The following is an 18,873-nucleotide window of genomic DNA, read 5'->3' as shown; positions in this document are numbered from 1 at the left end:
AAACAGCTGAGAGTTTGATTCTCCACCCAAAAAAAGACCAAGAGAAATGTGAGTTTTATAAATAGGGGCATAGAGCACAAGAGCAAAGAGGCAACAATAAATTTGTACAGGATAATGATTAGGTCATAGTTAGAATAAAGTGTGCAGTTTTGGACACCTCATTATAGAAAGGATGTTAAAGCCATAGAGAGTACAATTTGGATTTACCTGAAAAATACCAGGAATAGGAAACTATAGTTATGAGGAGAGACTTGAGATACTGGGACTACTTACACTGCAGCAAAGAAGTCACAGAGGAGATTTAATAGAATTTTTTTAAATTATGAAAGTTTTTGATCGGATGAGTAGGGAAAAATTATTTCCTCTGTTTGGGGAGTGAGTAACGAGGGGTCATCAATTTATAATTGTCACGAAGAGAGTGAGAAGAGAGGTTAGCAGGAATTTCTTTACACATAGAATTGTTAGAATATGGAATGCTTTGCCACAGGGAGTAATTCAGGCAGAGACCATTACATCTTTTAAGGGCAAAGTGGATAAATAATTGAAGCAGAGGAAGATACTGCACTAAGGAGAGAGAGTAGGATTGGTTTTGGATTGCTGTAGTACAAAGCTGGCACAGCACGATTGGCCAAATGGCCTCCTTTTATACTGTAAACTTTTATGGTTCTAAGCTTGACCCTTGTGGGCCAAGTCCACTCAAACTCGACTACCCTATTTGGGCGAGTTCTGTCAACTTTCAAATGAATCACTGGATGAAATATCATTCAGAAATGCGTAACAGACAATTCTCCACTTCCAACGGGAAAGCCACATTTAAACCAGTGCAGGTTTGAGATAGGGCTACAACATTGTAGCCCCATTCCCAGGCTTTGGCTGTCTCCAGGTGCAGCTCCCTTACTGTGAATGCAAGATCGTGGAATTAACCCTGATGTTCCATCTTGGTTAGGGGCACTGACCAACTCACTTAACACAAACTGCACCTTCTATCAAACAGTGATGGTGGGCTCACTGATAGCTCTGGAATTCCCCCCTAAACCTCTCCGCCTCTCTACTGCTCTCTCCTCTAAGAAGGTCCTAAAACCTAGCTCTTTGACCAAGCTTTTGGTCACCTGTCCTAACATCTCCTTATGTGGTTCAGTGTCAAATTTTGTCTGATAATGCTCCTTTGAAGTGCCTTGGGACGTTTGTGTTAAAGGTGCTATATAAATGCAAGTTGTTGTTGTTGATAGCAGTCATGGTTAAATCTGTGGACCAGAATATCCCACCCTTCTGGCTGGAGCAGGCTGTGGTGAGTAGTTTGCAAGGGGGAAAACTGATAAATAAAAATACATTTCTTTTAATTCCAGCATGCAGGTCCAGATTGCTGAGAATACTTTTATTGTAAACTAACATTCAGCAATAAAAAAGAACAAAACAAAAATTAGTTAATCATAGGATCCAACTCTGGAACAAATTAGAAAATGTCATTTAACATCATGACCTTTGAGGAACAACTCATGTTTCTAATCTGGCACGTAAGGAAATAATGAAACATGAGCCTAGAAATTACTGTTGGCGGTTCCAGCGAATCAACATAAAGGGACATAATCTTAAAATTAGAGTTAGGCCATTCAGGAGCACAATCAGGAAGTACTTTTTCACAAAGGGTAATGGATACCTGGAACTCTCTCCCAAAAAAGCTTTGGATGCTGGGACAATTGTAGCTTTAATGACTGAGATAGATAGATATTTGTTTAGTAAGGGGTATCAAGGAATATGGAGCAAAGGTGGGCAAATAGAGTTGAGGTGCAGATCAGCCATGATCTAATTGAATGGCGAAGGAAGCTTGAGGGGCAGAATGGCCTACTCCTGTTCCTAATGTTCCTATATTCCTACTTAAAACGCAACTTTAACAGGGTTGTTAACTGGTTTTAAATGGGTTATCTCGTCCAGTATAATAGCAAATATTGATCATGCATTCTCTATTATTGTCAATAGTAATTTCTACAGTAGCCAGTAGCCACACCAGAGCTAGTTCTGCGATCCCACACTCCCAGTGGGAAAGTCATGCTCCCTGTGAGCGCAGGTCCCCACTGGAAGTGCAGGATCAGGGAATTCTCCCTGCTGTTTCTATCTGGGAGTACATTCGTATAGCTACAACCAACACTGGTTTACACAACACCGTGTACACTGTGCCTCAAGGTGGCAATGTTGTACTAGATGACAGAGCTGACACAAACCTGCCCTTGCAAAATCCCAGCATGTACTTACATTTATGTTCTGCAGATCCATAGCCTTTTATTATAAGTGTAATGAAGCAGAAGTTATTGAAGCTTTTATTGATTGCTCAGATCACGAGTTTAGTACCATATGGAATCTGCACTTTAGTTGGTGAAGCAAATTGCTAACACCTTTTTAAAAAGTGACAAGTATATCTACTTCATGACCAGAAATCCATTTTCATCTCTATCAAGACAAGAATACAATTTTCACTTCATTTCACCGATGTTAGGTTTGCTTCATGCACGACACCCACTGTAAGCACCAGGATGAGGTTTTTTAATTTTCCTCTATGTATTTTGTACTCATTTTTTTCTCAACCCTGTACAGTTTGGATCTGCGAACATTTAGGGTGCATTTATACTAGAAGTTAACATCAGTGTGAAGTAGTTGCTGCCTCGCACCAGCGCTCGACTTGTTTCGCTTCTGCGCTCACCAGCCTGTGATTTTCCTCCCATTCACTTTATTGTAGAGTAAGAGTGGAATAAAGGCTCTGACTCTAGATTTAGGCTGTATTTACTCTATAAATGTGGCAGCTTAAATCCGGCTCTGGTGTAAATATACCCCAAGCCAAGCAGGGATCAGAAAGGATTGACAACCTCTCCATGAACATTAAGTTCCCCATTTAGCATTTCTGTAAGATTTAATGGAGCTTTCAGATCTATTTTATTGGTATTTTCTGTTAGTTGTCTCCAATATTCTAGAAGAACAAGCACAGGTGATGACAGAATGCTCTACCAAATGGAGGGCACACTCCCCAAAGAACCCTACCAGTATATTTAATAAAGTATTGGTGCTTGGGGTAAAATAAATAAAAATATAATATTTATGGCACTTTATCAAGGAATTATTTTTACCAATCCAGTCCTATGGGAAGCCTTCTCTCATGATTCAGTTTTTCAGTATAATGTCAACTTAGAATGTGGTATTAATAGATGAAAAGAAGGGAAAGAAAAGATCATATCTGTTGGACGATGCAACCTCATTCACCACCCTCACCAGTCGCTGTAATGCTGAATTGAAGGAGGCAAAATAAAAACATAGAAAAGTATCTGTGGCCAGTTACAGGAAAAACTCTTGAGAAATTCCCCCCCTATGGTTACCTGTGATGCATCATTAGACATACTTTTAACTGACTCACACACATACAGGCAATGTTTTCTAATGTCCCTAGGAACACAGGACCGGGAAAAAATAATTTCTATCCATCGGGCTGGTCCCAAAGTTCACAGATTTCCCACCCCACTTTATCCCTCCTACCCTTCAATAGTCCTGTCTGCCAAAAAATTGTCCATCACTCTCTTAAAATTCGTAAGATTGTCCGTTTCCACTGCCTATCAAGCTTCTACTGCCAGAGACAATCAGCAGCGACAGAATTCCAAAATGTTCTTGCCACAGCTTTAATATGAGTGCCACATCTTTGTGCGGATGAAATTATGACTTTGAGCAACCACAATTTAAGTGCGTTAATGAGTCTTTAATAAGTCAGGTAAAAGTTATAGCTCACCTAACAGTGTGCCAGATTCTGTTTGCACAATGACTGGTGGTTGCTTTTTGCTAACAATTAAATGGTAGAATTGAGAGACTTAAGGGTTCAAACACACAAATCTGTGGGAGGAAAATTTGATAAAGGGAAAAAGAGAATAAATAATCCTGGAGAACCCGGCAAATATTGACACAGTCCTAGGGATCACCATCCCAAAGAAAAGTAGCGTTATCATTGCAGAAAACATTTTTTATTAATGGACAGCAACAGCAACAGCTAGTGGGTCAATAAATACAGAAATCTGATGATAGACTGACAGAAATCTGGTGATCTTGCAGATCCCCAGGATCTTCTTGCTGCACCCCTAGGGTCCAGGGACCCCACCACTGGTTTTTCAACTACAGAGTATCATCGGGGCAGGTAGCTATAAGGAGAAAAGCAAAACTAGGCAAGAGTGCCCATCAACCTGAGCCACTGTACGCAGCTCCTCATAATCAATTGCCATCGATAGAGGCCTCGTAGCAGGCTGCCCATCAGCCCTCTGGGCAGGAGCATGATGTGCAGTGCAGAGAAATAGCCACAGGGCTGTAGAAGCAGGGCAGAAGCTTAAATGATAATGTTAATGGAGCTGTAAAATTTTTGGTCTGATAACACTCCATAAACTGCTTTGCCAAACAAGCAATGAGCACCTTTTGCCCGAGGAATCATTTTGGTTTCGAAGATGTATGGGATTGTTACAAGAGTTAATTGCATTATATAATGGCAATTAGAGATATTTATTTCCTTCCTGGGACTGCTTTCCCCACATTTTGGAGCTACGAGGTGTGTGTTGAACATTGCTGGCAAGAAGAAAGAGACCTGCAGTACCAAATGGAGTCAAGCACCTCCAAAAAAATGTTACTAAGTTTTTAACAATTGGATTAACAACAGCATGGGGGTAGATTTTCACCTTCACCACCTGGCCGGTAATAATCGCCTGTCTGTTATAGAACCCACCTTATTTTTATTCCATAGATTATATAGCTATATTAGCAGATCTCCCATGGCGTTACTCATGTTGAGTCAGAGGATGCACTGTTTTATAACAATGCGGACCAAAAAAAGTGTGATAAAGTGTTACAGAAAGTGGTGCCAATTTTCATCTCCCCATCGCGCAGGCATGAGGCGGTAACACCATGAAAATGGCAGCGGAGCACTTACCACTCTGTGCTCACTGCCATTTTGGTAGGGACCATGAAATGGGTGACCCATGCAAATCGGGATCCTATGATGTCAACAGGACCCTGATGCAATTTTCCAGTATGAGCGGGCGGAGCATGCACTGTGAATACTTGGCCCATTGATACTTGGCTCTAAAGTATCCAAAGGAGAAAATGTTTCGAGCGTCGAGTGGATCGGTAACCAGAGAACACAGATGTAAGGCAAAAATTAGGACTTTTCTCACGCAGCGAGTTGTTATGATCTGGAATGCACTACCTGGTGGTGAAAGCAGATTCAATAGTAACTTTAAAAAGGGAATTGGATGTGTACTTGAAAAAGAAAAATTTGCAGGACTATGGGGAAAGAGCACAGGAGTGGGACTAATTGGATAGCTCTTTCAAAGAGCCGGCAAAGGCACGATGGGCCGAATGGCCTCCTTCTGTCCTGTAAGATTTTATGATTCCTTCAATCTATTTAGAATTCAGCTCTGAACTGAAAAAAAAAACTCACCCAACTGAGGCAGGTGAAGTTAAGTGATAGGTAGTGTTGGGATCTGAAATCATGGGCTTCTGGTTTAGTGTCAAGCATTCAACCACATGAAATGCCAGACTACTGTGTTCAATGAAGCACATTTAATTCTGTAGGTGCATTCGTAAGTAAATACCCTATCTATCTGGTGTTCAGTTGAAGGAAAGAATGACAAAACTGAGGTGCTTGCTATAGGACTAAAGCGGGGAACAACATTTTATACTGAGATCTACTTGCTCTCTGAAGGTGCGTTTATACTGCATGTTAGAGGGTCACCGTGAAGCAGTTTCCTCTTTGCTGTGATACTAAATTTACAGTGTTAACTCTGCACTCAGGCCAGTCTGACACCAGGGAGCAGTAATATAAACCGTAGTCTCACACTGCTTCGGTTTAACACAGCATGGGGTGTAAATCTAGTGCCATGTCAAACCTGGTTTACAAAGTGCTTAGGAAACTGAGCACTTTGTAAATCTGCCTGACCTTAATTTAAATGTTTGGAGAGCAGGGATTTTGTCTCCTCCATGCTCTCTATTTATTAAAGGTTTAACTGTTGGGAGATGAGTGTTTGCATGGTTACACGCATGCAAACTTCTCTTCAACCAAACGGGAGCCAGGCAGTGTAAAGAGGGTATTGCCTGGCTAGAACTCATACCACAGCTCACCAGGGAATGTAGGAACAGGAGTAGCCTGTTCTGCCATTCAATTAGATCATGGCTGATCTGCACCTCAACTCCATTTACCCGCCTGGCTTTTCTCCATATCCCTTGATACCCTTACCTAACAAAAAGCTAGAGATCTCAGTCTTGAAAATTTCAACTGACCCAGCCTCAACAGCTTTTTAGGGGACTGAGTTCTAGATTTCCACTATACTTTGTGTGAAAAAGTGTTTCCTGATTTTACTCCTGAATGGCCTAGCTCTAATTTTAAGATTTGCACTCTTGTTCTGGATTCCCCCACCAGGGGAAATAGCTTCTCTGTATCTACCCTATTAAATCCCTTAATCATTTTAAATATCTCGAATAGATCACTCCTCAACCTTCTAAACTCAAGGGAATACAAGCCCGGTTTATGTAACCTGTCCTCATAATTTAACCCTTTAAGCCCTGGTATCATTCTGGTGAATCTGCGCTGTACCCCTTCAAAGGCCAATATACCTTTCCTGAGGTTTGGTGCCCAAAACTGAACAAAAGAGGGGCCGGGCTATGTTCGAAGGATAAAAGGAGGAGGGGGGTGGTCGAAGTCCAGATTTGGCCAACTTGGCACAGCACAATCACGATGACATTCTCCAATGCTGCATTGCTGCTCGCGTCAGCCTCAAAGCAGCAGCGTGCTCGCGATCAGGAATTTCAAAGTTAAGCGAGTAAATTATTTGCAGTCTGTTTTGGTCGAATCCGGATACAAATTTGGCTGACCGCAAAGTGATTTGGGAGATCACGACCCCTCTGACCCCACTCCCCGCCCCCAGTGGCTCCCCCACTGCCAGTAACTGCAGTATAAATGCAGTGTAAAATTAGCAAATGTGGATGACAGACTTTGTATTTTAGATGACATATAGAAAAACTGTGTGACAAGGATGCATTACATACTTTTGATATCATTGATTAGTGGAATATAGGGTGTGCAATTTTAATTCTTTCACTTCTTACTATTACACTTGCTAAGATATCTTTGAGTGTGTCCCCTTGTTCTTGCTATGACATTCTCTCTCATTTTCATTTAACTGCAGTTTCTCAGCTCTGTCTATCAGATAGCTGACAATGGTTCCTTTACTGCTTTTCAGGTGGTAGCTGGCTATCAAACTTTTGAGAATGAGTCTGTGTGGGTTGGCTTATGATCCTTTGCTGACGCAGTCTCCCTGTTGTGGACTTGTTACCATGACACCTCAGAATGGTCATTTATCTTTTCAATTTCACGAGCGAATTCAATTGACTTACTACTGGAATTTAGGGCAATTTGTGAATCTCTCTACACTTGTATCACCCACATATCTTTCCTCGATTTGGGGGGGAAATTACTTCGATAGCTGAGGTCTTTTCGAAAGATATTTTTTTGTTCCCTGAGCACTGCCTGTATGTTGTAGACATGGATTGTGGGAATGTGCTGGTATAACTTTCATCCAAAGTGAAGGGGTAAAAAAGCTGATTAAAATGACAAAAGCTGCTTTTATATTGGCACTGTTTTAATTTGGATTGTGGGAGACTGATGTCCACGAGCTGCCACTATTTATACTTCTACATCCAGCTCCCTTGTGCGAGTGGCAGACTTGTGGGTCCACAAAATCTACAATTTTGCACCCAGGATAAGGGAAGCATATTTCGTGGTGTAACTGTTGGGAGCCGGCTCACAGGTGCTGGTCTCACAGAATTTGAACTAAAAGCAGCCCAAGACCAAGCTACGCTAGAATGATTAGTTCCTCTGAGGTTGGCTCCTTCCCTACACCCTCCCGCACAAGAAATTGTGCCGTTGCTACATCCTTGGGGGAACCCATTATTCCTTGACATATATCTGAGGCCAATTTATCTTTCCTGAGGTTCGGTGGCCAAAATTGAACAAAACAGGAGTGGAACTAAGGTTGAAGGATGGGGGGGGGGGGGGGGGGGGGAGGTCGTTTAGCAGTTTGGTTGGCTCCTCACATGTTCTCCTTTCTTAAAAAAACTTTATTGGTAAGTCAAATCAATTAACAGTTTCTAATACCGGTAAGTTTACATAAAATATAATGACCATCAATACAGTAGTGTAAAGGTAGTGTAAAGGTTTTGTTACTGGACTATAATCCAGAGAGTGTGAATTCAAATCCCACCACAGCAGTTTGAGAATTTGAATTCAGTTTAAAATAAAAACTAGAATTTTTTAAAAAGCTGAAATCAATAAGAAGTCACCATTGTCTTAAAAAGTCATTAAGTTCACTAATGTCCTTTAGGGAAGGAAACCTCCTGTCATTACCCAGTCTGGCCTAGATCTGACTCCAGTCCCACATCAACCTGGTTGACTCTTAACTGCCCTCCGAAGTGGCCCAGCAAGCCACTCAATTGTAACAAACTGTTACAAAGACTACAGCAGTTCAAGAAGGCAGTCCATCACCATCTCAGGGCAACTAGAAATGGGCAACAAATCTCGGCCTTGCCAGCAATGCCCAAATCCCGAAAATGATAAGTTCTATTGGGCTGAACTTCAAAGTTTTTCCATAATTATTCCCAGCAATCACAAACATAACTGGTTAATGGTTTAGAATACAAACACATAATGTCAACAACTCTCAGCTTGGCTCAGTTGGTAGTGCAGTCATCTCTGAGTTCTAAGGTTGTGGCGTTAAAACATACTCCAGGACTTGAACGCATAACCTCAACTGACATGCCTTCAAAAGTCATCTGAGTCTATGTGGGGTGCATTTATAAACCCCAAAAAGAGTAACTGCCAAGCCAAAAGAATATGGGGATGAATTTTGTTTGTTTACGTTGTTTCTCTGGGGTTTCCACAGATCTCCCACCAAAGTTATGCTGGACGGTCGGAAGAACCCCTGTGGAAATTCAACCCCATGAGTAAAGTTCATAACCAAATGCCAGTGTTGATTAGATTTCTTCAGAAATGATTCGTACACACATATCTTCAAACACACTTCAATGAGCCATTATCCTAAACAGTCATGAGGCTTACAATACAATAATCACAACAGCTCTAAACAAAAGGAGTTTCTCTGGGCAAAATATGAAGGCTGTTTTATGACGTGCAAAGTATTTAGCCTGCTTTTTAAAATGTCGTTAGCTGCAGTTAGTCTACAATTATCTTGCTGAGCCGTACCTGTTGAACCTATTCAGCCCTTTCCATACTGAAAGACCTTTTCAGTTTACAACCAAAGGTCTTGTTTTTTTTCACATATCTGGGAACAAAGACTTGCATTTGTATAGCACTTAATCACATCTCTCAGAAATATCCCAAAGCACTTCATATATGATGAATTCCTTTTAAGTATGGTCACTCATGTTATGTAGGTGAACAGTATTGTCATAAATAGTAGCAGACATAAAAAGCATAGAACCTTTCTTAATTGGTATTATTCTTCTGATAAACTAGAAATATTATAATGGTGTCAAATGCTTCTTCACAATTCCCTTCCCTTCTTAGAATCACAGACTTATGCTGGTCAACAATTCCAGAATTCCTGTGCTGCTTCACCCCAGTAACCATCTTTTCATGTGTGATTTGAGTGTTGGCAAACTATTCAGCCATGTGGGGCTCTACAGCCGAGCCGAATTTAGTCAGCAGTCAGTGACCACATGCACAGCAGAAATCATTGGATAGTTAGTTGAAGAGTAAATACTGGCTGTTTCTCCTCTTCCTCACTATTGTATCACCCTACGTCATCCCCGACTGAGAAAAGCTAACTTGAGCCAGACTTTGAGGCAGCTAACTTGAGGTCCTGCCTGGTTTGTACGGCTCAGTCCAGCACCCACACTTCCACACGCATTTACCAACTCAGCCATCGTATAAAAATGTTCCTGTAGCTCTCAGAGTATTGAAGAAATACTCCAGGGTAATGTTCACAATAACTTTGTTTGTGAGACTTAACCGAATATTTTCATGAGGTTAAAAAATGTAATCGGACAGCCTGCTGGGAGGGCAGCACAACGTTGCATTGCAACAGGATTTTCATTCAGCATTCAACTTGACATTGAAGCCAGAGTGTGCTGAACCGCATCACTTAAGAACGGCACATGAGCACAGAATGGATGAATGCAAACTCTTAAACAGGTCAGTTTCATTTCCCCCCCTCCCACCAGCAACCACTCACATAGAATTAAGTAAAACTCCCTAACCTGGAATATCCCTTCAAGGATTTCTGCAGCAGGCAGCAATGCAACTCTATGGGCAAGGATAACCGGGCTTCTCAGCATCGGAATGCCATTTAAATTTTTAATGTTTTAAACTATGCTACATGTTGGCTGCCGTTATACTGATGGTGGAGTATAAGATAAAGAAAAGAATTTTTAAAAATTCCCTCCCACGGATTTATAACTTTCTGCTCAAGTCATTCCCAACTTCCTTGTTCAGCAACTGAACTCCATTTGACAACTTCACATTCGAGTAACACAATTGGCATTCATTCAAGACAAAATATATGCAAATACGTAGTAAAACTGACATGTAAAAATCTTCCAGATAAAACCTTCTAAACCCCTGACTCGACTAATGATGAAACTGGGCGATAAGAAATTTTATGGTGAAAGTAGGTGAAAAATTCAAGCATGCAATAAGATGTTTAACATATCTCAGCCACAATGAACTTGACCCAATATATGGCAGTTACATACATAAATATATATAAACAAAACAATATAGATAGAAATTAATAATATGTAAAACCGTATATATAAATTTTACATAATATATGTATAAACTATAGTATATATAAATTATACATTAAATGATACATAAAATTGATTCAAATAACATGACATTGAAATATTTAGAATGATTCTATTGCGTGGATACAATTTACTGAGATAAGCCAGAAAGAATACCATCTCCACACAATCACAAACACTCTCCATTTTGATATTCATCTACAATTTTCATCTACCAAATATTAAATACCTTTTTCTCTGTCCATTTTAAGTACGGATATGGGCCCAGAGTATAAAATGTATTGTGTTGCTGCAGATAATCTAAACTGCACTATGTCTCAATAATGACATATCACAGCATATATCAATTCTGTCACATTTTATGTTTCATGCTATCAAGTTCATAACAGTTCTAAAATGAAAATCATTTTAGAAAGAAACAGGGAAACATTCATTCAGTGCCATTCACCAAACCCACTTTTGCAGTTAGACTGGTCTTCAAAAAATAATCAGAACCTTCCCAATTTTGGTAACAAGGAAAGCTCTGATTACCTTGGACACATCATAATAATTTACACTTAAATTGTCCATCACTGCTGCTATACACAGGGTCCAATGGCATATTCCAATGCAGGACCTGAATATACTGCAAGAGTCCATTTATAATGGACTGCCTTTTATGTTGGGTTTCGCTGCTATTTCTCTTTTTGTGCCATCAGCTCCACAGAACTCGCAGGACGGAGAATGCATGAAGCAGATGCTGCTAAATAAATATTTTAAGGTAGCGAGGTAAAAAGCAATTTAAGAAAACTGTTGTGCATAATGTACCGACCCAATATTTCTGTCATCGCTGTGCCTGAGCAGTCAAACTGAAAGAAAGAGCCTGAACTGCAGACAAGTTGATATTACAAAACAAGAAAAGAAAACCGCAAATATAACATCAACAATCATTGAGCATCATATGCAGTGCTTTCGTAGCTAGAGGTACCCAATGTGTTGAGTGAACAAGATCAAGAAAATTAAGGATAATTGTGAAGGAGAAAAGGAAAACTCGACCTAGATTATAAATAAAAGCTGACACGTGGTGTCATCCAGATTTAGTAAATTATATTCTGCTTTCTGAAACCTTGTCTGAAATACTTAAGAAAAAAAATAATACATGCACACTTTTAATTGACATTTTATAAACAATATAAATTTCCCAGCATAGTCCTTAACAACATATTAAGCTCTCCGAGCTGTTGAATGGACTGTGAATGTACAGAACCTGTTGAATTATACTCCTGCAGAGAAACTGGCATATTACAGTGCTCAAGGGGCTCTTTCCCACTATCACCATTGAGTGCTGTGCCTATTCAACAATCAGTAACAGTTGTACATTGCACAGAGTACTTTTATAAATTGAAATTGCACGCATTCAAGCTGGATTCGAGGAGCAGAAATGTATATTCCATCGCGGCGGAATTTTTATTTGATTGATTCTAACAGACTGTAGGCAAAATAAAATGCTGAATTAAGGAGAAGAAAAGCAGGAATAGACTTTAAATTGAAAGGTGGTTCTGTCTTCTCTTTTTGAGCTGTTTAGCTGTGCAGAGGCAGTGAATGACAGCTACCCAGCTTGAAGCCCACAGAAAACACTGCCTCCCTCTTTCAGTCGCTATGGTGTGGCTTTTTCACACGTTCCTTCCCCAGCAGTGTTTGTCCCCAAACAGAGGAGTGCAGCACAATAGCATTCCAGATGCAGCATCCCCGCCACCAAAACAACCATGTAATGGGAATGCTAATTAGATGCTCCTGCCCAGAGTGGCTGAAAGTGTTAACAGTTTTTTAAACTTCATTTTATGTGTAATAAAGAAGGGGAGGATTGCGTGCGTTTAAATCTCAATTGCAGATTTAAAAGAAATTAAACAGACAGGGAGAGCCTTTGACTAGTCAACAATTTAACTGAGCCTGACTCATGGTGAAATCAAATCAACTGGTTTTTAATATCAGTTTGCATTTATAATCCCCAAACCACCAACTTCAACACATATCTTCGCATATCTAAAGGCTAAAATACCAATAAAATCATTTTTAAATGGTCTAATTTGATTATTCAGTTTTAGAATATCATTCGTCATACCATTTCACTGTAATCCAAACAGCAACTATTAACTGTTTATTCTGCTATATTTACTATTTTCTTTTAAAAACAGTTTTGCTTACTATATTATTTAAAGTGAGTTAATTCACTGATTGAATCATAGAATGATGCTTCTAAAACGGGTCTTTCTAAAGACTTGTACTTCTGCTGTAGCTTAAAAAAAACTCTGTGGCCATGAAGGAAAGGGGGAGGGTGGTCTGTCATTTTTCGAGAATGAAATATTTGCATTCACAGCATTCCCGAGTGTGTGAATTGCTGTAACATTTCACAGTGTGTCGCAGAAAGATTAGGCACATGACATCTTACACTGAAAGACAGATACAATTAGCATCATTATTGTTGGCTCAGAGATCACAGTGAAAGTATTCTGGCCTCCACTGGGTACTGGAACACATGTAATACATGTCACATTTATTTAATGACATAAGTGCCAATCACTGTCTATAACTATAACGAACACAACTGAAAAGAAGCATCTTAAAAGTGTTGTATCTCACCTGCTTACTGTAATTCCTTGCAGGCGTCAGCTTTTGGTGTATGGCCCATAGGACTCCCTGGATGTATGTCTTAGCTCCTGATGGGCTGAACCCTTCCCCCTTGGAGACCCAGACAGGTCCACGCAGAGGTGTGATGGAATTCTGCAGGCACTTGTCGAGCAATGGAACTGCAGAAAAACAGCATGAAAGAAACGAGGACTTTACATCCACTCTGACCCACAGCTGCAGATACCAGCCTGAACTGTAATTCAGAACCTACACTGCTTTCAGAACTGGGCCTAACCCTCAACGTCTATTATTTTATATGTGACCTGAAGAAGCTCTGACAAGAGCAACTCCTAGATGACTAGTGGTCACCATCAAGTGTATAGATAGAGATATATATACTGAGCCCCCAACTGTAGGAATCATGAAGCTTCCCAAGTACACCTGAATAGGTTTGAAGTGTGCCTAACTAACTGCACACAGTGTCATGGTGTGCACTGATTGCCTTATCTTCTCATTTATCACAGATGAGTTGAAGCAAGCCTTGCTGAAACATAACTTGCATTGTTCTGAAACTTGCATTAGCCCTGTTGTTTTTTTTTAAAGTGATTTCCAACCCAGGGGAGCAGATGTGTATAATAATTACAATTGTCATAGATGATATCCAGCAAAATGCCCAACATATCCCACTGACTTTTATGGAGCTGCAACTGAACTGCGAGCATACTGAATTGTACTATCTTTTCCATCCAAAAATTAGCCTCTACAGTTATTACCATTCACAGTCAATGTTAAGCATTCATGATGAAATTGCATTTAAACATTTAAAAAAATGAAGATAATTAACTTTCAAATTACCAATATTATAATATTTATATTTGTTGCACACATTACTGTTTTAAACGATTTAATTAAAAAATTATTGAGTTTACAACTCAAAACTCATAAAATACATAAACAGATCTTATATGCCCACTTTAATTCTCATTACCTTTCGATACAAAGTACAATAATTTGTGAATCCGTCAGCAATATTAAATAAATTGATTTTTAAAACAGCTCGACGCTTTCGAATCTCTTTTCAGGTGTTTTGGGATTGACTTGCAACAGTCCCGGTTTACCAACAACAAGCTTTCACTAGCTGTCTAAACACCGATATATGTCATCCTGATCACTCTTACAGTCAAAAATTAAGCCAACAGCTGCTGTGACTTTTTGTTTATATGTTCGCCGTCACATTTATTGTCCCTCGGGTACTGACGAGAAATGGTTAAGCAGTCATTTTTCTTAAATATTGATGCCTATCTGAATTTGGATTTTTGTTTTTATTAACCACTGAATGGAATGACAAGTACACGATTGCTGTACTTAAAGCAATCTTTCACAGCTGCTTTGCTTTTCAGTGATCCCATTAAATTGACAGGCCCAGCCTGCAGGGTTTACAGCAGTACAGTTGTGGAACACGATGTTGATTTCTTTTTTTTCTCAGTGCACCTAATGGAACGTGGCTTTATCCCCGAGAAAACAAAACAAAAATATTACTTAGGGTAATATATTTGTACAAGCATAAAGAAAATTCAAACGCCTCTCTCTGCAGCCTCTGCTCAGCATCTGGGTTCTTTAGCTTTGTGCGTCTGAGTGGGTTTGCAGTCTGCCAATAAATGGGCAGTAGGCACGCAATCAAGTAATTCTTCGCTACTTTAAAGAACGAAGCGTGAGTCGTGCATTTTTTTCTTAAATTGTTGAAGCGGTTATGCATTAAATATGCTGGCCGATCTTCTGCTTGAGCAAGTGGAGCAAAATGTGTAAATCGTTCATGCCTTGCTGCTTCAGTTCAAGGATTGTCATTGATCATTTGTAACTATATCCACTCCTTGTTCCATGAAATCAAGTTTGGAGTAATGGGTTCATCAGATGTAGGGTTAAATTGAGAGTGAAGAGGCTGTGTGTCTGTAAAAGAGAGTTGCCATGTTCCAGGCCTGCCTCAAAACAGCATGGGATCTAAGGGTGATATTCAAAACCACTACACTCATCATACGCTTGCTGGTTCTGAATGGGGCCCAGTCATAGGGAGTGCTCGGGCTTTTACAATATTCTTTATCTCTCTTACTTATTCTACCACCCAGCTTCCTCAGCTCTTAACTACCGTTGGGGTATAGCATAACAATTTAGAGTCTTAACTGACCTAAATTATAAGGTCATCGTACACAGAGAAGTGTATCAAAACGTAATAAGAAAATGCAGGTTAATCTGCTCCTGAACCTGACTACTGTGCAGATGGAGCTAATAATACGTTGACATTGTATGCTTCAATAGCGTTCTGAATGTGGGGCCTTTCTACAACTTCAATGCCTACCTGTCCTAAAACAGCACTCTGACTGTGGTCTAACCAATGTTTTGTATAAATTCATCGTTACTTCTTATACTCTATACCCCTATTTATAAAAACCAAAATTCTATTGGCCTTTTTTATTGCTTTATCTATCTACACTCGCACTTTCAGGGAATTATGTGTTTGAACCCCTAGGTCTTTCTGCTCATTCACACCCTTGAGTGTCTTTCCATCGGGTATATATTCCCATTCCTTGTTTTATCCCTCCACAATGTATTAATAGAGCCCAGTTTGTTTAATATAAATAGATCTTCAGAAAACCACAACAATTAACTTAAATGTCAGATTTTATCATAATGGAATGAGCAGAGAAATTACTGCTGGCTTGGGAATGAACACTGAACACATTCCTATGACATTCCTCTGTCTGCTATTATAATACAGGCACTAACCTATTTATCGTAAATGTTTTAATGCCTCTGTTAAAATAGAAGCCAAAGGAATGTCATTGAAATGCATTAAGCATTCATTCACTGATATTGCCTGCAGTAATTTCTGGGTTCCATCTTGTACACAATCTATGTCCAGATTGCTTTTTTTAAACCGTTTTAACAACTGCGCTGGACTAGGATATTTTAGGCTTGATTTAAGTGTTGGGATTTGTGATTACTTGTTTAAATTTACCTATTGAGGGTTCCATTTAAGTATCGGTTCATTTCAATACTTTCTCATCATTTTTTCAATCAATATAAATAAACCTTTGTTGATTACTTTCTATATGACAGCAAAATTTGCACAACTGACTCATTGGGAGGTGCATGAGTTTGGATAAATTTGACTAATTTCCGTGAAAAGGATGAGCAAAGGTATATGCTATCTTTTTGATAGAAGAGAAATGGGAAATTTAACAATCCTCATTTAGGGATTTACACATGTTATTGCAAACAATGCAGCTTCTAGATTAGTTTATGTTTTAAAAAATGACATTTTAGTCAGAAATTTGTATGTAAATTTTGATTCTTAATATTCAAAATACTTACAATGTTTAATTTTTAAATGTTAGCAAATCGTTGAAAGAAAAGCTAAGAGATCAATTAAATCTTTTTGTTAATTTGAAACTAATAAGGGGCATTATCACTAGGCTCTGCTGCCAGTGTGGAGCCTCACTAGATGTAGACACAGGTTACAATAAGGTTATGACACTACAGCCCTCATTCTCCAACCCACATTCACCACTAGCAATGCTCCGCACTGACAGTAGAGCCACCCAAAATTACCGCTATACTATCCACATTAAGTATAATTATTTAACCCATGGGTTCTCAACCAGGAGCCTCTTGCGGTGTCTGGAAGGGTAGTCAAAGGGGTCTGTGGAGTCATTGGATTTCTGTCCACATAGAATCAGATTTCTTTATTTAATGTCTTACTAGTATTCTGCTTTTGCTGTTGTATACAAATTTAAAAATAACATTTTCTGCACTGTTGTCTATGGGCAGCTCAGTCTGCCTTCCAGAACTTAGGTTAGAGGTCTGTGGGAGCATGTCAGTATTTGTAGGCGTCCACAGGAGTAAAACAATATTTGCAGGGGATGCCCCACTCAGAGATGTTCGAAAACCACTGAGTTACTGTTTCCTGATGTTAGTGACAGAAGAGATACATTGTGATACAAACTTATAACTGCTGATACAAATATGTTTACATTATTTTCTCATTATGATTTATTATTGCTAAGTTAAGCTTTAGCTAGTTGTATTTTGAGAGACTGTTATGTTTTTATTAATGCTGCACATTTAAACTATTTGGTTATCTAAGTATATAAGCAGTAAAACTAAATTAAGTTGATTATTCATCTTACAATTTAAAGGCAAATAAGCATTGCATAAAGTGGGTTTAAACTTGATTAATGGATCACATGATGCTTCACCAGAGAAAGGAGTATAAAAGGAGACGAGTTCTGACTGTGCGGTGACACAGCGTATTGGCACAACGGCATTGCAACATAGTGATTGTCTCCACAATCCTCCACTCGCTGAGTTACTGATCTCAGCCACTGGTTTGGTAGGTCCCCGAAGGAACGGAGGTAAAATCAGAGAGAAGGGACACCCCAGGATACTCTTGCGCACCTACTGTCAGCCAGTTCAGATTGGCACTGGGTGAGTCAAGACAACGGGCCATCCATCGTTCTCGCTGATTTCTCAGTGCGGATATTGCATGATATTAGGAAGCGAGAAAATTACTTAAAGAAGAGAAAGTCTTATCCTTGTACGAGAATTTTTTTTCCCCATTGTGTGCGAAATGTTCGGGGCATTTTGAGAGATGTGATAAGGCATTATATCAATGCAAGTTCTTTGTTTCTTACTGCTTCTTTAATGTAGGTACTAAACATCTCCAATTTCAATTTAACAAGCTCAATAATTCTCTGCCTTTCCCATCTACTCCTATCCAAGTTAATCTCTCCATAAGAGGTCCACCTTCGAAACTCAATGATTTTTATATTTTTCAGTCCCCTTCCTGAGAAACTTCTACTTCTGCCTCCTCAACCAAGACTCTATTGTAACTTGGATTTGGTCAAAGAGGGCCCAATCATTCCCTCTTCTACAAGATCCCCCCAGTCCCATATACCTATTATAACAGGGCATTGTAAAATTCAGATCAATTCTTTCCTCAGGTGCAAGAGTGATTCTCTGTCTTTCAGAGCAACTTGGGAAGAGATAAAGGGAGTGAGGAATTCCTCAATAGTAGATTTAGCAACTTTCCTGGTACGATGAAGCAGATACTTTTCGGCATAAGGACATACCTGTTCTAAGGTCCCAAATTCGATCACCCTGCCAGTCATACAGGCATCTTGCTGGGGATGTTAATTTGATCTTTAGAGTGCATTGATCTAGAAACTGCAAAGAAAATGAATCAAATATTGCTCATATAAAGATAGGACAAGAGAGAAAAATAATTTGTTGACAGATCTATTAAGGTAATTTAGGGTTATCGAGATATTTAATAACACTGCTTGATATTTTTTTTTTGGGGGGGGGGGGGGGGGGGGAGATTGAGAAAGGTAAATAGTGTTCCCTAGACGAGGGATCACCAGGTGGAGCAGGAGA

General features: G+C 39.5%; 1 protein-coding gene across 1 annotated transcript in view; it reads right to left on the bottom strand.

Annotated features, from left to right (window-relative positions):
• The window catches only part of LOC137328070 (doublecortin domain-containing protein 1-like), a 485,645-nt gene that overhangs the window by 376,447 nt on the left and 90,325 nt on the right, over positions 1–18,873 (bottom strand). Inside the window, exons 7-8 of the mRNA XM_067994210.1 lie at positions 18,570–18,663; positions 13,456–13,622 (exon numbers count right to left, since the gene is read on the bottom strand). Coding sequence (XP_067850311.1) covers positions 13,456–13,622; positions 18,570–18,663 — 261 coding nt within the window. The remainder of the gene's footprint in view (positions 1–13,455; positions 13,623–18,569; positions 18,664–18,873) is intronic.

This window comes from Heptranchias perlo, chromosome 12, assembly GCF_035084215.1.
Source record: "Heptranchias perlo isolate sHepPer1 chromosome 12, sHepPer1.hap1, whole genome shotgun sequence".
Classification (NCBI taxonomy): Eukaryota; Metazoa; Chordata; class Chondrichthyes; order Hexanchiformes; family Hexanchidae; genus Heptranchias; species Heptranchias perlo.
The sequence above is the reverse complement of the archived record's forward strand: the minus strand, read 5'-3'. Positions and strand labels throughout refer to the sequence as shown.